The following is a 23,220-nucleotide window of genomic DNA, read 5'->3' as shown; positions in this document are numbered from 1 at the left end:
TTCCACCCCATACTTGCCTAAAACTTTCCCAATGCGATCTGTGACCTTGCTAATGAACGGAAGAAAAACTTTGCCCCTGGACGACTGTTGTTCGTCGTTACTCCTGATTCTCTGCCTAGAGCGAAGTGCTCGATCTATATCCTTGCTAGAAAAGCCATTCTTCACGAAAGCTGACCGTAGATGTTCAATCTCACCTTTTAAATAAACAGGTTCACAAAGTTTGTGCGCCCTGTCTACCAAAGTTTTCATTACACCTCTTTTTTGTCTAGGGTGGTGGTTTGAATCTTTGTGTAGATAACGATCAGTATGTGTGGGCTTTCTATACACCTTATGGCCCAACGTTCCGTCCGGTCGTTTAATCACAGACACATCCAGGAAGTTCAATTGCCCATTCCTTTCTGTCTCCATAGTGAACTGGATTTTCGGATTAATGCTGTTTAAATGTGTCAGGAAGGCATCCAAATCCTCTGCTCCGTGTGTCCATACTACGAACGTGTCATCGACATAGCGATACCATCTGGCTGGTCTCTTACTGGCCGTCTGCAACGCCCGTTGTTCAAAAGTCTCCATAAAAAAGTTAGCCACAGCAGGACTGAGAGGACTGCCCATAGCCACCCCGTCAATCTGTTGATAAAAGTCACTATTGTATTGAAAGTAGGTTGTGGTGAGGCAGTGTCGGAATAATGCCACAATGTCGGTGGGAAAAATATCCGCTATGCATAAGATAGCTTCGTTTACCGGAATCATGGTAAATAACGACACAACGTCAAAACTGACGAGGATATCATACGGGCCCACGCTCGTTTCCTTTAACTTGTCAATGAAGTGAGCTGAATTTTTAATATGACTGTCCGTCCTACCAACATAAGGCTGCAGCATTGAGGCAAGGTGTCTAGCTAACTCGTGCGTTGGTCCGCCTATAGCACTGACAATTGGCCTCAACGGAATCCCAGGTTTATGAACTTTGGGTAAGCCATAAAGTCTAGGTGGGTACGCTTCTGTTTTACAAAGCAGCTTCTTATCGTCGGAGCCAAATGAAGACGCTTTCACCAGTCGATTTGTCATTCTTAAAATCTTCATAGTCGGATCTTTCTGGAGCTTTTTGTAATTGGAGGGAACCAACATATCATTGATTTTTCCATGATAGTCCTCACTGTTCAGTATGACGGTGGCATTACCCTTATCTGCATTAAGAACAATAATGTTTTTATCTCCATTTATATCCCTCAGCGCCTTCCTTTGAGCCTGCGACAGATTACTTTTAGGTGGCTTACATGTGCGTAAAATCCTAGCCGTTTCCATCCTAATTACGTCAGCGGACTGCTGTGGAAGCTGACGGATACCGGCCTCAATATTTGCTACAATATCCTCTGTGGGTACGTTTTGGGGCGTCACAGCAAAATTTCCTCCTTTCGCTAGTACAGAAATTTCAACTTTTGACAAATCTTTATCGGACAGGTTAATAACAGTTCGAGAATTGTCCTCAACTGAACCCCCAGAAATGTTGTTCTGTAAGTTATTAAACTTCTTCTTCTGCCTGTTTGCTGATATTTCTGCACTAACTTCCATAGTTTTGAATGTTAGACCGTCAATCTTATTCCAGTCACCACACTGCATAGTATTACTAAGAAACAAGTGGAGATGAAAAAGTTTACTGCTGGTTACCGCCAGTGCTCGCCGCGTCTGATGAATCCTCTCACGTAGCATTGCAGACTCCATACGGTTGTAAATCCGATGTGCCTGGGCCGAGCGAAACATCCTCTTCACCTTCAGAAATTTCGGAACCGTCGAAGTGTCCCTACAGCGTAACAGGAAGGTGAGGCTACACAGTAGTTGTGCTTTCTTCTTGCGCATTCCTTCAAATCGTCGAACAGATACTGACATATCCTCCCCGTAAAGGCGTTTGATCATACAATGTAAACTTTCACGGCCGGTATTGACTTCACTTAAAACTTCCGGGCTGATAGGCCGTGGTCGAAGTATAAAACTGTCTCCTAACGTTTCGTCTCCGACTGCGGGAGACATCATCGGAGGTAAAGCGGCGAACTGCGAAGATGACTCGAGGAGGCGTTGATTATATAGGCAGTACAGAGGGCGCCACTGTCGATCACGTGGCGTCGGCTATGAGATTGTCTCTGGTAATGATAAAGATTTGTCAAAAGTTGAAATTTCTGTACTAGCGAAAGGAGGAAATTTTGCTGTGACGCCCCAAAACGTACCCACAGAGGATATTGTAGCAAATATTGAGGCCGGTATCCGTCAGCTTCCACAGCAGTCCGCTGACGTAATTAGGATGGAAACGGCTAGGATTTTACGCACATGTAAGCCACCTAAAAGTAATCTGTCGCAGGCTCAAAGGAAGGCGCTGAGGGATATAAATGGAGATAAAAACATTATTGTTCTTAATGCAGATAAGGGTAATGCCACCGTCATACTGAACAGTGAGGACTATCATGGAAAAATCAATGATATGTTGGTTCCCTCCAATTACAAAAAGCTCCAGAAAGATCCGACTATGAAGATTTTAAGAATGACAAATCGACTGGTGAAAGCGTCTTCATTTGGCTCCGACGATAAGAAGCTGCTTTGTAAAACAGAAGCGTACCCACCTAGACTTTATGGCTTACCCAAAGTTCATAAACCTGGGATTCAGTTGAGGCCAATTGTCAGTGCTATAGGCGGACCAACGCACGAGTTAGCTAGACACCTTGCCTCAATGCTGCAGCCTTATGTTGGTAGGACGGACAGTCATATTAAAAATTCAGCTCACTTCATTGACAAGTTAAAGGAAACGAGCGTGGGCCCGTATGATATCCTCGTCAGTTTTGACGTTGTGTCGTTATTTACCATGATTCCGGTAAACGAAGCTATCTTATGCATAGCGGATATTTTTCCCACCGACATTGTGGCATTATTCCGACACTGCCTCACCACAACCTACTTTCAATACAATAGTGACTTTTATCAACAGATTGACGGGGTGGCTATGGGCAGTCCTCTCAGTCCTGCTGTGGCTAACTTTTTTATGGAGACTTTTGAACAACGGGCGTTGCAGACGGCCAGTAAGAGACCAGCCAGATGGTATCGCTATGTCGATGACACGTTCGTAGTATGGACACACGGAGCAGAGGATTTGGATGCCTTCCTGACACATTTAAACAGCATTAATCCGAAAATCCAGTTCACTATGGAGACAGAAAGGAATGGGCAATTGAACTTCCTGGATGTGTCTGTGATTAAACGACCGGACGGAACGTTGGGCCATAAGGTGTATAGAAAGCCCACACATACTGATCGTTATCTACACAAAGATTCAAACCACCACCCTAGACAAAAAAGAGGTGTAATGAAAACTTTGGTAGACAGGGCGCACAAACTTTGTGAACCTGTTTATTTAAAAGGTGAGATTGAACATCTACGGTCAGCTTTCGTGAAGAATGGCTTTTCTAGCAAGGATATAGATCGAGCACTTCGCTCTAGGCAGAGAATCAGGAGTAACGACGAACAACAGTCGTCCAGGGGCAAAGTTTTTCTTCCGTTCATTAGCAAGGTCACAGATCGCATTGGGAAAGTTTTAGGCAAGTATGGGGTGGAAACTATTTTCAGACCTACTAGGAAAATAAAAGAATTCTTAAGGTCGGCAAAAGATGCACGGCACCCTTTGGCTACACCGGGGGTATATAAAATTCCTTGTAGTTGTGGACAGGTTTACATCGGTACCACAAAGAGAAGTGTGAACACCCGTCTTGTCGAACATAAGAGGAATTGCCGCCTAGGTCACACGGATAAATCGGCCGTAGCGGAACATGTTTACCAGGAAGGTGATCATGAAATAAAATTCAGCGAGACGAGCGTCATATCAAAAACCTCGCATTATTATGCACGCTTGTATAGAGAGGCTATCGAGATTGATAAACATCGTAATAATTTTAACAGGAAAGACGAAGGTGTTAAACTGGATAAAATTTGGATGTCAGCGTTGCACCGCAAGCATGACGATCGATTACTTTCAATCGTGAATGTTGGCATTACCAGAGACAATCTCATAGCCGACGCCACGTGATCGACAGTGGCGCCCTCTGTACTGCCTATATAATCAACGCCTCCTCGAGTCATCTTCGCAGTTCGCCGCTTTACCTCCGATGATGTCTCCCGCAGTCGGAGACGAAACGTTAGGAGACAGTTTTATACTTCGACCACGGCCTATCAGCCCGGAAGTTTTAAGTGAAGTACGATATATTTGTCATCACTTTTAGTTGTTTTACGAGGTCGTCCTGATCGTGGAATGTCCTTATTGCTGCCTGTTGTCGTTTGGCGGTGAAGGGTGTATTTCACTCCCCCATAGACACACTACACTGTTTCGCAATTTGGCGAATATATAAACCTGCTTGGGTAAGTGCTACAATTGGAGCACGTTTTTCTACGGATATCTCCACTCGTGGAGCCATACTAGCGATGTGCACACTTCAATGTCACGAAGGAACTGAGGGGCGGGAACCATATGGTATGTATCGTAGCAATGCTTGCCGTTCGCTACGGACATCACACCACCGCAGGGAACAACACAGGTGCACCAAATGCGGTGTCTGTCGGCAAACAGGTAAACAAACATATCAGATAGGTACATAAGATTTATGTACACAACATTGTTGGATACTATTGTATCTCGATGACCACAAACAAAAATCACCTCATGTATACAACTGTAATACTTTGCTTCCTCAACCGTAGCCGGCCGGTGTGGCCGTGCGGTTCTAAGCGCTTCAGTTTGGAACCGCGTGACCGCTACGGTCGCAGGTTCGAATCCTCCCTCGGGCATGGATGTGTGTGATGTCCTTAGGTTAGTTAGGTTTAAGTAGTTCTAAGTTCTAGGGGACTGATGACCACAGATGTTAAGTCCCATAATGCTCAGAGCCATTTGAACCTCAACCGTACCCACGTTATTAGACGTTATCCACAGAGAGCTAGGTGTCATTTAGTCTACAGAGAGCTAGATGTCATTTATTGGGTGTATGGAAATTAATGAGCGGTAGTGTAAGAATGTAAAAATCGCGAAATGTCAAGCTATAAATTGGAAAAATACGCATGTATCGGGTTCTGCACTAATCTGTAGTTTCGATCTGTACACTAAATCCTGGTGAGAAAGCTATATTGATGAGAAATGAGAGGCTTTTCGGGCTAGAAGGAAGAACAGGATAATAGGGCATTTGTTAAGAGATATGGGACTTTCATTGTAACGGGTGGAGCCGTAGTTGGCTACAACTGATGGAATAGACACGAACAGGGATATATACAACAAATAAGTGTAAGCTGTGTAAGTCTCTGGCACTAATCTACAATAACACGTTGGTATAAATTGCCCATCAAATCATGATAAGACTGTTGGGAAAAAGAAAGGATTCTATCACAGTCCAACCGTTAAGTATTTCTAATAAACGCATTATTTGATCAAAAATATCCGGACACCTATTAGTATACACAAAAATGGGAAGTACAACAGTTCAACTTTGTGCGGGCATGGCAGTCCATGTTCCTCAAGAACCGACACCAGAGATGGTACTAATGTTGAACTCTTGACTCTGGAACGAAGAATACCTTCTAACACATTCCAAAGATGTTGCATTTTGTACATGTGAGGCCTCTGCACAGATAAGCCCATTTCAGATGTATGTTCATATCTTTCGACATTTATGGATTTCTTAAGCGCAGTAATGGAACTACGACATAACCACGAATATGTTCCACACGCCGCTACTGCATCTCCTCCATATTACACTGTACATGCTGTACATGATGAAAAGCAGCGTTCTCCGGATATTCGACAAACCCAAACACTTCCATCGATGGATATAGCGTGAGACATGACTACACATCAGTCGTTTCCAGTCATTAACTATCCAGCGGCGTTTATGGTTACACTAACTCAAGCGTTGTGTAGCACTGAGTATAGAAATACCTGGCTTCTGAGGAGATGCTAGATCACTGTACACCGTTCGCACCAGCGCCTTACGCGTAGCCATTCTGCTAACTGGACTCCTGGTACCATTGTGAAACTCACATGTGACTTCTTACGCCAATTTCATGCGACATTCTTCAATCTCCGTCCACAGTGCTAGACAGTCTCTGGCCGCAAGTGCATGAGGCCTGCTTGCTCTTGATGTAGCTGTGGTTGTTTCTTCACGTTTCCAGTTCAGTCACATCGCCGCCAGTCCAGCCTTAGAAGTGTTGAAATGTTTCTGTGGATTTGTTACTCAGCTGACATCAAGTGATTACTACACGTTCAAAATCACTGCGAGCGAGATGGCGCAGTGGTTAGCGCACTGTCCTCGAATTTAGGAGGACGACTGTTCAAAACCCACGTCCGGCCATCCTGATTTTTCCTGGGAAAGGGCATGGCCCATGCTTCCCTTATCCGATGACCTCGCTGTTTGGTGCCTTCCCCCGAATCAGCCAACCAACCAGTGTGCTGACAACACCATACACCCTTCCCTCCTTTTATACTGACGGGCCAGTGGGCAATAACTGGTTACATAGGATGTCCGATTACTTTGTATCAGATAGTGTATTTGGTTAACCTGCGTGAGTGTAAAAGCATAGATCAGTCACAGCAGCATTCGAAGGAGGATATACCTGTATGACGGCCGGGTTGTTGACGAAAGTGTCGACGGCAACAGTGGCGATTTGGTTCATGTAGAGCTCGACGCGCACCAGGTACGGCAGCGCGGCGAACGTCGTGTTGTCGAGCTGGGTGATGAGGTTCCCAGACAGCCGGAGGATGGTAACGTTGGCGGGCAGGCAGTCGGGCAGCTGGTCGCCGATCTGCTGGTCGTCGCAGTCTGCCACCTGGTCTCTGCCAGAGGGGCCCACGGAGCAGGGGCACTCGTCAGACTGTGCCGCGGCAGGCGTGGCCAGCGCCAGGGCGCAGCACAACAGCAGCGTCACCTGCAGTGGCGTGTGTAGCGAGGCGTCATTGCGAGGCTTACACGTAAACTAAGGGCTGCTTTTTGTATGTACAGCATTGCAGTGGAGAACAAACTTGCATGGGTGGAAAGGTGGCTACACTGAGCCACAGCGCCAGAGATCGCGCTAGAGAGTATTGTTCCGCCGCCTCCACTGGCAGAGATTATTGAGAACTCGTAGTAGTCAGTGGTTGTTGAGAACTCGTAGTAGTCAGTGCTTGTTAAGAACTCGTAGCAGAGAGTGTTTCTTGAGATGTGCTAGAAGGGAGTGCTTGCTGAGATGTGATACTGAAAAGTTCTTGTTGAGATGTGGTAATAGCGAGTCGGTGTGGAGATATATTGTAATGATTAGAGTGATTTTGGTCAATATATGAAGGTAACGAAACTTGATTTATTTTTCATTATTTAATGTCGTAAATAATGCTTCATTACAGCTTCAGTCAACAAAGCATCTGGCTTGTGTTCTGGGATTAGAGTGTAATTCTGGTTTTCTTGAGTAATTATGGTATTTCTGTTTCCTTTAATTAATTCAGTATAAATGATATTTAAAATTTCTTGTGTTGTTGAAGAAGAACCGTGCCAGATGCGTACGTTGAGTCATACTTCCACACACAGAACAGTTACACTTGTGCTTTGGTTTCGTAGGTTTTATAGTTGCTGGGGACATAATTAATTGTGTTAATGAAAATTTCCATGTCATTCTTTGTTGTTGTTCTATGCAGTCAGATTGCGTGATAATACTAGTCAGGGCCAACCGTTTACGAGACTTCGTAACCGAACAGACAGCTACTAAATCAAAAAATTCAAATTATTTTCATCATATTTTAATTAAGCCCCCATGCACGTGGCGACCGCTGCTTCGGATCGTCCCTTGGAATCTTCTGACCGTAAAAATAGTAGTATTGTTGTAGTAATTTGTAGTTTAGTAATTGTAGTCTATTTTGCATGTGTAGATTTGGTAATTGTCATTTTTCTAATGGTATTTTTTTCTCAGAATTTGATTTGTTGTCTTGTATACGCGTTTGACGACTTAGTGCAATTATTTCAATTGTTCGTTAATCGTGTTTGAGGGAAACATTTCGAGTGAATGGTATTGTTGATGATAAAGAGTCATTGTGTGTAATTTTCGTACAGTGACGAGTTTTGTATGTTTTGTAAATGATTACGCGATCAATGAAAAAGGCAAAAATGATGAATAGTGAGAATGACGAAATTGTTAACATGGCGAACTCGCCAACAGGGGAAAACAGTATGATGGATAATGAAGTGGAAAACAATTTAATAAGTCGGGAAAATAGTCCGGAACCATTTCAAAATTTTTCACAATCAAAAAATTTTCAGAATCCGAGATTAACGACAGAAGATTCTGGAATAGTATCGAACTCAGATAGCTTTACAGCTATGCAGAAGGAAGTTAGTTTTGCGGGAAATGTTAGGGGCGAAAAGAATTTCGAACCGGGTAATATGGAGGAGTTGAGGTGCTATATTACATTTGGGATCACAGATGGGAAATTTTGGATCACAAATAGGAACAATTAAAACTGAGATGGCAACTTCGAGATCTGAATTAAAAACAGAGATGGGAACTTTAGGATCTGAATTAAGAACTGATATGGAAACAATGGAAACACGGTTAGATTCACGAATAGGGACATGTTTCAAAAACATGAAAGAGGAATTAAAGAAAGAAATTAGAGAAGAAGTACAACCGATTTTGAATTCTCACAATAATATATTAATTGCAGTAGAGATTAGACAAAGGGAACAAGATAGAGAACAGGAAGAAAGAGATCGCGTGATAGTACAAAAATTTTCAGAGTTAAATTTACAACGTGCACACGATAAGGAAGAAATATTTGAGAGAATCGAGGAATCCGTACCAAATGACTTAACGCAACAGTGTGAACAGTTAACTACTAAATGTGACAATACCGAAACCCGAGTTGCGACACTTACGGAAGACGTAAACTTATCGGAAAGAGTTGAGATTTCTGATAAATTGACAAATCTTAGTTTAAATGGGGACAGAGATTCGGATGATACAGCTCCATTACCATTTGCTGAAACCGAAGAGTACCAGAACATAAATAAGCATGTTGAAATTCAGGGAAAATTTAATGTTCGCGTTAAAAGGGAATTTGAGGCATTACGAAAGCAAGTCAAACATATTGAAGGCGAAATCGTAGGAAAAGACAGCAGAAGAAATTTGGAATCACAGATAGCAGAGGGCTTTGAAGAAAATAATTTATTTCATTTATGGGATGCAACAAGAGAGCGCCAGGCGCGAGAACTTGACAATAATCGACATTGGGACTGGGACAGACGCGGTAGGTCTTTGTCGCCGCGAGGCGGAAGCTTTGACTGTAAACACTTCTTGACTGTTCGGAAATTTAAGATCTTTCGTAATTCTAAGAATGAGATACATCCATGTTCATGGTTAGATCAATTTACGTACGCACTTCCGCCAGATGTGCCACAAAGTCACAAATTGGAAATTATGTGCAGCTATTAAAGTCCTCAGGGGATTCACTATACTAAGTGAATATGTGCCGTAGCGTTCACAGGGCCCCGAGCTGTAGTGGTGCTACTTCCCTTTTACTTTTCTGCACCGCTGCCTACTCTTTCACTATTCTTTGCATCTATAAAAACAACTCTTCTACTATCCATCTATCTAGACAGTAGGTAAACAATAACCGGATTTGACTGTTTTACCCGAAAGTGACTCTGGAAATTACCGTTTGGACTTATTATATTTTCTGCAGCATTCATTCGTAATTTAAACGAAATTTTACCTGATTATCTTCGTGACAATATTACTTCATATGTTGACGATATTCGTATTGCTAAACGTTCTTGGAGTGAGCATAACAAAATTTTGGATTCATTATTACGTATCTTTGCAAGAGTTGGCATTACAGTGAACTTGGAAAAATCTGAATTTGGTCGTTCTCAGGTGAAATTTCTCGGTCACATTATTTCTACAGAAGGTATTCTTCCTGATCCAGAGAAACTAGACGCTATTCGTAATTATGCTGTTCCTGCCACAAAACGTGATGTTCGTAGTTTCCTTGGTGTCTGTAATTTTCTTAGACGCTTGTTAGATTGGATGATTTGGCCACACTTCGTTTACACATTTCAGTTATGCACATTTTGGTCCCAGAAAATGCTTTCATGAATTACGAAAAAATTGCTACTTCAGTAATATGGAAAAACGTATTCGATCTGTTCTTGACAAATGCAAATTATGTCAAAAGGCTAAGCCGCCAACTGTTTCTCACAGAGCACCGTTGTTTTCTATCATTCCAGCGAAATTAAAGGAGATGGCTGCAGTCGATTTGTTCGGTCCAGTGGTTCGTTCTACTAATGGTTTTGCGTACCTTTTCGTAGCAGTGGAATTGACATCAAAATATGTGTGTTTTACACCTTTACGCAAAGCAACAGCTCGTTCAGTATCTAACGCTTTCATCAAACATTTTCTTAAAGAAGTTGGTCATGTTGATAAGGTTATATCAGATAATGGATCACAGTTTCGCTCTAAAATTTGGCTTCGTACTCTACGGCATCATAAGATTAAACCAATTTTTATTTCACTTTTTCACCCTCAATCTAACGCTTCAGAGAGATGGATGAAGGAAATCAATAAATTGTGTCGACTTTATTGTCATCAGAATCACAGAACTGGGGAGCAGTACCTTCATATTTTTCAAAACATTCTGAATGAACTTCCTAATGACTCAACTTCCTTACCGCCTATACTGATATTAAAAAATAAAGTACCAACAAATCGCATTTCTGAAATCGTTCCTTTTCCGCCTTCACGGAAACTGCGACATTCTGAAGTTGTCAACCTGGCTCTACGAAATATTGCGTCTGCGGCTGCAAGAAGAGAGAAATCAGCTAAACGTCCTGGTCGTTTAAAAATTTTGTCAGTTGGTCAAAAGGTGTTAATTAAGTCTCATCGTTTGTCTCATAAAGGAAAAGGCTTGTGTCGCAAATTTTTTCTGCTTTATAACGGTCCATATAGGATTCGTAAAATTATACATGATAATACTGTTGAAGTAGAAACTCTTAAATCTCGGCGCTCTAAGGGAATACATCATATATCGAACGTAAAAATTTTTGTGGAATGACATACTTTTGAGAAACCAACAGTTATACGTAAACAGGTGGAGAATGCAAGGATACCGCGCCGTGTTCCGGCAGCGGCAGATACTCAAAGCAACAGTAAAGTCTGCGCGCCGCAAAGGGCAGTCGTTGACCGCAAACAATTACTTCATACGTCACGCGCCTACAGCTGATCGAGCGCTCAGTGCGAATGCACTGATAGACGTAAACAAATACACAGTCTAATTTCTCCGACTAAATTCTGTATAAAGCTATGGTGACTTTATAAATTATGTTATTAACGTTCAGTATTTTTCAGGATACGGTTGTATAAAATATTTAAGACCTTCAGGTAAATTCTGTGCGTGTCCGACGTTAAGACGACTTGCTATGGAGAAAGTTTCAGGAAGAATGTAATTTCGAAGAAAAAAGTAATAAACTAAAAAAGAGTAACTATTAATTGAGTTTATTTTCAGGTAACATATTTCCACTTAGGTACGTACTTTAGACGTAATTTGTGCTTGCGATTACGTGATTCATACTTTGTGCTAATTTCATGTTCTATGAATTTACTTGTGAAGCGATGTGCTTGTGTACATTTACTGATTTTGACAATTATTGATTAATGAACAGGGTTGTTATTTGTATATATTATGCATCGCTTGGCTGCAATGCTTTTTCACTGATGTCATATTTTTTAATTATGTGCCTGCTGTGCTTATTTATTTAAGTTGTAATTGTCAACTGATTAATTGTGCTGACTGTGGTTATGTATGTAAGATATACTTTGTGATTTATCTGCTTGCGCCTTCATATTTACTTATTAAGGTTACATATGAACATTTATTTGCTTATGCTGATATGATGATAATGACCTGTTTATTATGTAAGATACATATTTGCTGCTTTGCGTATGGATTGCATATTTACACATTTCTGTTTGTTGTCATAACTATTCTTTAATTTGGTATATAGAATACTGATATACGGTGTACGTACATGGAGTTTAGGCCACGGTATGGTGTTAATTATAGATTGTTCGCTTGACGGAGACTCGTTACAGGGATTGTGCTGCATCCACTTGTTGACATTCTGTTCTGTACTGGTATATTTACTCGCTATTGCATGTTTTGCTTACGCTTAGTGCCTTATATTTTTAAGATAAGAAAATGAACTGCTATAATTCTACGAACGACATTGGTACAAGAAACTGCATAGAAGTCACATGAGCTGGAGGTTTTATGGAAGCTGTATAAATTTATGCTAATAGGAAGGAAGCTAACGACATGACATACCAACACTAGGTTAGACCATTGACAGTTATTACACTGCATTCTTCGTGAGCAATTGAAATAGGAAGTGACACTCGACACAAAAAATACTCCACATGTTTGTTTCTGCCATGATTCTTGAAGTGGTGTACACACTGTGAAATATTATGATCATTAACACTCCGTAATCGTACTTAATTACTGAAAGTTCTTCGAACTAAAGGCTGTTAGAGGTCATGTATGCATTTCTTTTATTTAAGGATGGACAAGGAACCAAAATGTATCTTATAATTTATAATGAGTAGAAAATTTGGGTCAGATGGATTACACAGAGGTTGTGTGTGGACACTGTGTCTTCGGATTGTATGGGATGCGGAATTGAAGTTTGCACTAGGATTTTGTCTGTACTTGTTCGAGGAGACTGACTAGAGGAAAGAGTTGTTATGGAAGTGAAATGATATTGGTGCTGAGGTTTATATATATCGACGTACTGAAGAGGTATGATTGAGGTATTGAGATTATGTGAAGTTGATAATTATTGGAGTTTTCGTGGACAAGAGGTAAGGTAAATGATATTGAGGATCGACGTATTGAAGAGGTATTATTGAAGTATTGAGATTATGTGATGCTGATGATTATTGGAGTTTTGGTGGATAAGAGGTGAAGTAAGTGAGGAGCATATTTTTTTTTTCGTTGGTCTATATGGAACAAGGAGGATAAAGATGGCAGACTAGAACACTAAAGTAGCAGGAAGATTGTCTACACACACACTTTGTTAAATCACTAAGCAGTATATACTTTTTTTTGGGAGAGAGGAAGTAATTGCATATCTTGGCTCACTGACAGTTGTTCAGCAACCGTACAATTTGATCTGGCTTGGCAAACATTGGTCTTGACATGATGACTATGACGCTGACTAACTATTATTGACTGTTATACATTGCTGCCACTACTACTTGATACACATGATGAACATAAAATTTTGACAGAATTGCATTTACACAGTTAACACTATTCAATTACACAGTAGCACTAATGTGGATGAAAGATGAGTGAGTGTTTTTTGTGTGTTTTCCTTTCCCTATCCCAAATTGGTACCAACCTATCTCCTAAATATTATTTTACTTGTTGTTATGGCTTGCACTGACACCCATAAAAATTATAGGTTTACTGATATTTGTGTATTTGTAATATTTAATATGACAATTATCTGATATCATTTGTGTGTTTATTATGATTTGTATGTTTAGTGTAAAAGCATTGTATGTGTATTCAAACTATTGTTCATGCCTGAACTGTCTGATTAGTGATGGTGCTGCACTTTTCAACATGATGTGTGACATTTAGTCATGTTTAATTTCTGCTGATGAACAGTGTGATTAGTGAAAGTGAATATTATGGACTGCGGTCAGCACCTGTTCAACATTGCTGGGTGCCACTGATGGACTGTTTCTACTGAAAAGATGTCACCTGTTGCTGTCTGCACCTGCTCAACATTGCTGGGTGCCACTGATGGACTGCTTCTACTGAAATGATGTCACTTGTTGGTGTCTGCACCTGCTCAACATTGCTGGTGCCACTAATGGAACTGCTTATACTGAAATGGTGTTACTTGTTGATGTCTGCACCTGCTCAACATTGCTGGGTGCCACTGATGGACTGCTTCTACCGAAATGATGTCACTTGTTGGTGTCGGCACCTGCTCAACATTGCTGGGTGCCACTGATGGACTGCTTCTACTGAAAAGATGTCACCTGTTGCTGTGTGCACCTGCTCAACATTGCTGGTGCCACTAATGGAACTGCTTATACTGAAATGATGTTACTTGTTGGTGTCTGCACCTATTCAACATTGCTGGGTGCCACTGATAGACTGCTTCTATTGAAATAATGTCACTTGTTGGTATTTGCACCTGTTGACCATTGCTGGGTGCTACTGCTGGAACTGTCAACTACTTGTTTCTTGAGCTATGGAAAGCGTTTATGTGAATATTTGTATAAACTGATTTTTTGTGTATTACTGTTTGTGAAAAGTTATGAGACTCTTACCTGCACATATTCGTCATTGCTGACGCTATTGATTGAACTGTTTAACCACATAATACTTGTGTAAACTGTTATGTAAAGTCACATGTATGAAAGAATTTGTATTGCTTACTGTATTTTATATATTAGGTTATTGAAAGGTCAGTGCAAAGCCAAAATTTTATCTAGTTATATGATATTTACGCATTAATATTATCTTTTATTTTTGACTGTATTTTTTCACGAATTTGGTGGTATTTTCACCACCAATGCTGGCAAAAGTACCATCAAATTCTAGCCCGTGGAGGAAGGGCATATGAAAGGTGGCTACACTGAGCCACAGCGCCAGAGATCGCGCTAGAGAGTATTGTTCCGCCGCCTCCACTGGCAGTGATTATTGAGAACTCGTAGTAGTCAGTGGTTGTTGAGAACTCGTAGTAGTCAGTGCTTGTTAAGAACTCGTAGCAGAGAGTGTTTCTTGAGATGTGCTAGTAGGGAGTGCTTGCTGAGATGTGATACTGAAAAGTTCTTGTTGAGATGTGATAATAGCGAGTCGGTGTGGAGATATATTGTAATGATTAGAGTGATTTTGGTCAATATATGAAGGTAACGAAACTTGATTTATTTTTCATTATTTAATGTCGTAAATAATGCTTCATTACAGCTTCAGTCAACAAAGCATCTGGCTTGTGTTCTGGGATTAGAGTGTAATTCTGGTTTTCTTGAGTAATTATGGTATTTCTGTTTCCTTTAATTAATTCAGTATAAATGATATTTAAAATTTCTTGTGTTGTTGAAGAAGAACCGTGCCAGATGCGTACGTTGAGTCATACTTCCACACACAGAACAGTTACACTTGTGCTTTGGTTTCGTAGGTTTTATAGTTGCTGGGGACATAATTAATTGTGTTAATGAAAATTTCCATGTCATTCTTTGTTGTTGTTCTATGCAGTCAGATTGCGTAATAATACTAGTCAGGGCCAACCGTTTACGAGACTTCGTAATCGAACAGACAGCTACTAAATCAAAAAATTCAAATTATTTTCATCATATTTTAATTAAGCCCCCATGCACAGTGGAGAACAAACTTGCATGGGTGCAGACCCAACTGTTGATTGTCTACGAAGCCATAGAAGACACTGTATTGATCCAATAATCGTTCGATTATGTAACGTCAAAACAAGGAAACCACGAGATAGATTGAAGGAGGTAATTCTGCCACCTTGATACTGAATTTACACACTATGGAGTGAAATGGGACTACCTTCACATTCCGATCGGAAATTCCTACCACATGTTAACATTCTCTGAAGAGGTCATTTTAGCTCTAATTTTTAACTTTCTGGACTTTATACTGTTATGTTTATACCTAGTTCCATTAGTAAACTGCCCTTTCAAAAATTAGTACAAATGAGTTTACTATTTCAGATTAAATTTTACATTAATATGTTACCCGATGCGTATTAGAAACTAATGGGAGTAGAATGTTGCTTAATAACCCAACGTTGTAATGTCTTGATGTGAACTGTCTAGTCATGTTGCATCACAAATTCTTGAAATTTTACTTCTCCTCTGTTTCCGAAAAGGTACTATATTTATTGATTATCAATATTTAAAATGATAGCTCTACTTGAGAGCTATCCTTGACACCAATTACAATATCTTATTCAAAGTAATTTGTTCATAATTAACTAAAATGTAATTTATATCGTTGTACCGTAAAACCTGCTGCAATTGTATATGAAATTAAGCAAAAGCTTCCAAATTGCATTCAGAACAAACAGGGCAAATTGTGGCCCATTTCTTCGTGTAACTAACTCAGATCATTTAATGACTTTTAACTGTTCGTTTTTAAATCCTATGCTTAACAATGTATGTAACTGTCTTGTTTTATATGAACCGAAGTGGCGCATGAGCCACTGGAGCAGAGGCAGAGTCAGTGCCGATATAGTAGTCGAAGTAAGAAGCGACAATCACTGAGAGAGGCAGTTAGTGCCTCTGCATTATTGCCTTTCGGAAGCTGTGTGTGACTCTTTCGGAGGCTGTCAGACGATAACATGTATCTACCATCAATGTATATACTATTCAGTTGTAAAACAAAACTAGAAAAGTGATACTGTGTTTCATTTACAAATTAGTACATTAGCAACGACGGACTCTGGACATTCCGAAGCAACAACCCCTGAGGATATCAAAGTTCAGCATCTCATCGTGTGGAGCAGCTAAGTTATTACGTGAACTTTTATTAACTGTACTAGAAATTTTCTAGTTTTCATTCGTCTTCATACTTGTGAATGGTGAAGGCCCAAACTATTAAGTTGCTCCGTTGGTATTATTGAGAAATCACCATTACAACTGTACAATTATAGATATAACTATAAACTGTATATTTTATTCACACTCAGCGTCAGTGGCAATTAAAATGCTTCCCTCCATTCACACATAAAGGGTGGCATTTTAGGAGAAACGAATGGGGCTATAAAAACAGACTAGCAAATGCAGAGAGGCTTCCATGGTCAAAATAAGCCTACTGGTGTCGAACCTTAATCTAAGTAAGAAATTTCTGACAATTTACTTTTCGAGCACAGAATTCTATGAAAGGAGATCATGGGCTGTGGGAAAACCGGAAAACTACAAAAATCGAATAATTTTGGATGTGATGCTGTAGAGTGAAAATTAGAGTGAATGATAAGAAATTACGAAGTTCTCTGTAGAATCGGCAACGAGAGGAACAGGTGTGGTGAAGATTGAGTGAGTGGAAGACTCAGTATTCAGGGCTATGATTGGCAGGGTTTAGATCAGGTCTTTGTTCCATTTGTTGCATGATTTAGTCGAAAGTAGTGCAACAAATGGACCAAAGATCTAATAGTCATCGAAAACTGGTGCTCTGGTTTTTGTGCAACATGTGGCTCAAAAAGTGCGATCTGACTGAAGATAGAAAACTGATGCTCTGGCTGTTGAATTTTCTCATGTTGGACACTATGCTGAGATGAAACATGCATATTTGAAAACTCGGGAAACCATTGTAAAGTATAGTCCTCCTCCAAATCTCGTCCACTTACCTCAGTCTGTACTAACGATAAGGTTGTCATTTCAGTTGGAAAATTTTCGACCAAACTCTTTATAATCCTGACCTTGAAGCCAGCGTCTGCTGTCCTTTGTTGCACCTGTCAGAATCAGTTTGGTCGACGTCTGCAATTTCTATGAATTCAAGATCACCGTCATGAAGTCATTCAATTTCTAGGTGAATAATTTCTGTGTAGGGTAGCTGATTTGTATGAAATGTACCACCAATAAAAGACTACTAACAAAAACTTTTTTATGACCAATGTACATTATTTTTCGATTTTGCTTCTTACATTTATGCAAGCAGATCAGTAAGCGATACAATCAATCCTTAATTAAATATGACTTCATCAACCAGTCTGCAGTTGTGAGAATTCCATTTCGAATAACTGTTAGTTTGTAGCGGAGGTAAACATGAGAAGCTAATGGAAGAAAGTGGAACATACCTGAAGGCTAGCTTCAAAATCGCCTCTAGTAAGAATATAGTAACCCATCTAATGTATTTAAAGGATAAAGTAGTACAAATCACGGTATGATAACTGTTATTGCCTCATTTGGATTTATCACTAAAACAGAGCAATGTTTCTACTGTTGGCATCATTACAACTCTTGTAATGCACCAAAGCTGAAGAAACATTAAAATGTGATCTATATTGTTTAGTTCTCTAAATAACAAGTCAGATCGCCGAATTTTTTGCGGTAAAATGCCTCCCATCTATACATCCAAAGAAAATCAATGAGGTCTCATAGAACTATCTCATGTGTTTCCGTGTTAAGAAAAGTTGAAGATGACGACTGGGTTACCAGTACAAGAAGTAAATTCTAAAGTAAAAATGTCCTGGAAGGGTTTTTATAAGTTATATAGTGTTGTTAGAGATGAGCTTTCGGTGCGTCTAAAGAGGGACAGTATACTATCAGCGTTTATTATCAGTTTTAAGGTATGGCAGTAAGAGAAGAAATATTAATCCAAAAGCCATTCAGAAACTGAGGATTACACACCAAGCAATTAAGAGGTGCATGGGAGAGGATAGGTGACGAATAGGATCGAGAAGCTATTAAATAAATGGACCAAGCAACAAACTGGAGCTTAACACGCATTATAACATGAATTTTCGACACGGTATCAGTGAATTCACTGAATTCAATTTAAATTTGATATCTTCAGTTCTAATTGTACTAATAATTCTCACATTTTACCGTCATCAATAGCATACATTCTTCACGAGTATTATGTAAACATTTGGAATTAAATATATAGCAATTTCGTTTTAATTAGCATTTGGACATGTTGAAGATGTAGAGCATTTGCTTTGACATACAACATTAAGCAGAAAGGCATCACATTACAGGCGTTGAGATATTTTGTTTAATATTTCGTATGCACAAAGGTGAAAGCAATAATTTCGTGGATTATTTAAGATTCTAGAATTGCAGTTCTGGATGAAGCACCACTATTTGCCATATGCAGCCTTCAATTAGGGAGTAAAAGTGCGTTTCAAATTGAGATATTATGGAAGAATAAACAGTGGAAGACTCGAAAAGTAGTCCGGCTAACAACTGTACGTTCTTCTTAAAAACACTTACGTTGTGAAGTCGACGTATATTAATAAAGAATTGCTTCACAGTAAGTTGCTTAGTGTGATGGTTAGTCAGTTATAACATACGATGTGTACAATATTCTGACTGAAGTGGCTCACTCGATTCGAATTCAGGAGAACGGAGATCCAAATCCTCATCTGCCAGTCCACAGTTTTTTCCGTGTGCTTCCTCAAACATCTCAAAGCAAAAGACTGGATGGTAACTTCAAAAATGGCTGTGTCAATTTACTTCTGTATCCCTCCCCCCTTCGAGCTTGTACTCCATTTGTACCATCTGTTCAGCAACGGGGTGTTGAAGTCCTAATCTGTCTTCCCTTTCCTGTTCAACGCACTTCACCGATAATTACGCAACGTGTAATAAGTTATCAAATCCAAAGAGAAGATAAGGTTATCAATAGCACAGTATAAATTGTATATAAACGAAGAAAAAAACGAGCTCCTGGCAAGGTGTCGAAAATCAGTCAGCTTACTCGCACCACAAGCCAACTACATGATCGTTGACTCAGTGAGAGTAACGAAAAGCGTCTGGAGGCAAATCGAATAACAATTACTCAAGCTCGATACAGCCGAGTTCGACTCACTCAGAGCTTGCGCACAAAATGATTCGAAACGTCGACAAAACAGACGGCCAAACGCGACAATTCGAACTGAACGTTTGGCGTTCAGACACGATCCAACAGTCGATAACGCCGCGAATGTGTTGGTCGACTTTGGAAGAATGAACAATATTTGTCAACATTGCAATGGTTTGAGGTCTCGATACGAACGGCCAGGATTATGTTGTGTGACCGGAAACGTCGAATTACCACAACTGAAACCGCAACCAGATCCATTGGTGTCATTGTTTTATGGGTAAGAACCTCGACCGAAGTATTTCTTGGAAAGTATACAGAAGTACCACAGTTCCTTCCAAATGATATTATTTGGGGCGCACATTATCGAAGAACGAGGTTCTAACCCAACTTTTGAGGAAAATTCTTTTTCGACTGCACCACACATGAAATACGCAAGCACATCACGCAAACAAACATTAACAATTCTTGGAGTTTCACCTCATAAATTAACAATTTGCCTTCATTTTTGCAGATACAATGACAAATTACAAGGATAAATTCGCCATTTAGCAGGAGCATTGTTGCCACCAGTGAAAGCCGATCACAAATGCCTTAAGATTTATTTCCTCGGAAATTTTGCTGATGAAATCAGTCGGCGTTGTACCATCAGTCGTGAGGTTAAGCGAGACCTTGAACAACTACAATAACTCTTACGTGAACACAATCGGCTGGTCAAATTGTTCAAGACTCGACGAGAAATGATGCCGTCGGATGATCACAAAATGGTGATCAGAACAGACACAAATACCGTTCGTCGCCAAGAGTTGCGATGAAAGCATGAAAACAACAATAAATTCTTCTCAAAACATTGAATTCCGGTTTATTTCGTTTCAATAAATTTACGTTCTTACTGAAAACGTTTTGTTTCACTTCACATAAATTCAAGGAAAGATTCGGTTGGATGAATCCCTTCTCGACCAACTGACTGACTGCCAGACAACGTACAGCCTAAAACACTGGATGTATAGACTTGTTACACAATAAACACATCCTCTTAAATCGGCTGCGAGAAGAACATGCAAAGCCATGCTGCGAAAATGTGCTGTTTTGTTTTCTTTTTCCCAGTTATTTTTAACAGAAAACGGGAAAGCTGTGTTTATGGTTAACTTTATAATTCAACCTCTTCGTAAAGGAAAACCATCCACCGTGTACTAACGACTCCAACCGATTTACGCATTCATTTTGACTTCTATTCTCAGTCATGGTCGAGTTTGCAGTAACAGTAAATAAGGACAGAGAGAGGAGAGAGAGGAGGAAACGAACAGAAAAAGAGCAAGGAAACGGATATAAAGAATGGGGAAGACGATATGGACAGAGAGATGTGGCAGAAGGAGATGGATAGAGAGGGCATGCAATAAGAGATCGACACAGAGTGGGGGAAAGGTGATGGGCAGAGACAGGGGGAAGACTAGGAGATGGCCAAAGGGAAGGGGGAGGAGGAGAGCGATAGAGAGGGAGGAGAAGAAGAATAGGACTTATATCAATTCTCACAAATATTTAGCAGTTGCGAAGCATTGCCAGGCTTGCTGCTATGTGATACATTTGACAAGTGGTTCAAATGGTTCTGAGCACTATGGGACTTAACATCTGAGGTCATCAGTCCCCTAGAACTTAGAACTACTTAAACCTAACTAACCCGAGGACAGCACACACATCCTGCCCGAGGCAGGATTCGAACCTGCGGTTCCAGACTGAAGCGCCTAGAACCGCTCGGCCACACCGGCCGGCCATACATCTGACAAATTACGGTTGTTCACAAAGAGTGCTGAATTTGGTATGAACGCCGACTATTGTGCTCATTGAAGAACAAACACTGTTAGGCATCATTGTGAGTCAGCAGCAACAATAAACAGTTGGTTTCCGAATAGTGGAGCATGGCATTGTGATTAAAGATTAATGTAGTTAACTTATATTTGTTTCCTTCCAGTACTAAAATGAGATTGACAGTTTCTTGATTCAGTTTTCATCAAAATCGTGCTTTCCTTGAATCTGTAGCAGTTGATACGCGAGTCTCTATGAATGCAGTGGAGACGGTTTTACTTCAAGCACTGTAGCCGGTCGCTGTGGCCGAGCGATTCTAGGCGATTCTGTCCGGAACCGCGCTGCTGCTACTGTTGCAGGTTCGAATCCTGCCTCGGGCATGTATGTGTGTGATGATCTTAGGTTAGTTAGGTTTAAGTAGTAGTAAGTCTAGGGGACTGATGACCTCAGATGTTAAGTCCCATAGTGCTTAGAGCCATTTGGACCAAGTACTGTTAGTTCGAATAATGTTTTGTTAACCTTCTGACATGTGTTTCTTTGCCCTCACAAGCTTATAATTGGTATGGCAATGGATATTATTCCTTTTTTTCACAATATCTGTGAACTACGTTGAGTATAAGAATGTTGCATTTGAACAGAAATGCCAAGGGAATTACCATGGGCTTTTAGTTTTTCTGATAGTAGACTGTTTTTTTTTTAGGATTCCAATACACCATATTATTCCCCAGTCTTCTGGGTAGGAAATCTTATTTTTCAATATAATCTCCGTTCAATGCGACGGCCTTACACCACCTTACTAGGAGGGCCTGTATGCCTACATGATATCGCTCTACTGGTCGACGTCGGAGACAAGGTCTTGCTGCTTCAATGAACTCCTCATCACCCATGTTGCATGAGTGCATCCTTCATTGGGCCAAAAGGATGGAAGGTGCGGAACCCGTCCTGGAGGGTGGATTAGGAAGAACATTCAAATGTAGTTTTGTAAGGTACTCCCTGGTGCGGAGACTTGGGTGAGGCCTCGCATTGTCATGAGGAAGCAGAAATTCGTCTGCATTTCTGTGGCGACAACATCTCTCAACACTATCAACAGAGGCGTGGAGTTGAGTAGCTAGATGTTTGACTCTGATACACCGATCACTTCAAGTGAGAGTGTCTACACGTCACAGCTGTGTGCAGCCGGCAGACGCGCGGGAGACCGAACAAGTTTGCGCCACCTTGTTGCGACGATGACAGGCGTTTCGCCCATCGACTCGCCATGCCTTTGTTTACTGCTAGACGGCCGGAGTGGCCGAGCGGTTCTAGGCGCTACAGTCTGGAACCGCGCGACCGCTACGGTCGCAGGTTCGAATACTGCCTCGGGCATGGATGTGTGTGATGTCCTTAGGTTAGTTAGGTTTAAGTAGTTCTAAGTTCTAGGGGACTGATAACCTCAGAAGTTAAGTCCCATAGTGCTCAGAGCCATTTGAACCATTTGTTCACTGCTAGGTCTCAGTAGACATTCCCCAAGCGCCCATGAATATCTGAGATTTCCCGCCAAATGAAACTCAATGAGAGCTCTCTGCTTGGAACGTACCTCAGACGTCATTTTGAAAGCTCCGTATAGTGCCGCCACCTGTCGAGCTTCTTGAACTTTAGGGGCTTAAGCGGAAATATTCCGCGACGTTTCACAACAAATTCCGCATTCTTTCATCAAAAATTGCTAGAGAGAAAAAAATGTGTTGCATTACTTATTGAACGCCTCTTGCATAATTGCACATCCACATGTCAGACATTACAATGAAAGCACATCTGTGACCCGATTGTTCAGATCTGTAGAATTCGAG

General features: G+C 40.7%; 1 protein-coding gene across 1 annotated transcript in view; it reads right to left on the bottom strand.

The window, feature by feature from the left end:
• The window catches only part of LOC126252800 (leucine-rich repeat-containing protein 15-like), an 87,613-nt gene that overhangs the window by 60,427 nt on the left and 3,966 nt on the right, over positions 1-23,220 (bottom strand). Inside the window, exon 2 of the mRNA XM_049953735.1 lies at positions 6,631-6,942. Coding sequence (XP_049809692.1) covers positions 6,631-6,942 — 312 coding nt within the window. The remainder of the gene's footprint in view (positions 1-6,630; positions 6,943-23,220) is intronic.

The sequence above is a fragment of the Schistocerca nitens genome, chromosome 4 (genome assembly GCF_023898315.1).
Source record: "Schistocerca nitens isolate TAMUIC-IGC-003100 chromosome 4, iqSchNite1.1, whole genome shotgun sequence".
In the NCBI taxonomy this organism is placed as follows: domain Eukaryota; kingdom Metazoa; phylum Arthropoda; class Insecta; order Orthoptera; family Acrididae; genus Schistocerca; species Schistocerca nitens.
This window is presented reverse-complemented; position numbering and strand designations above follow the sequence as displayed.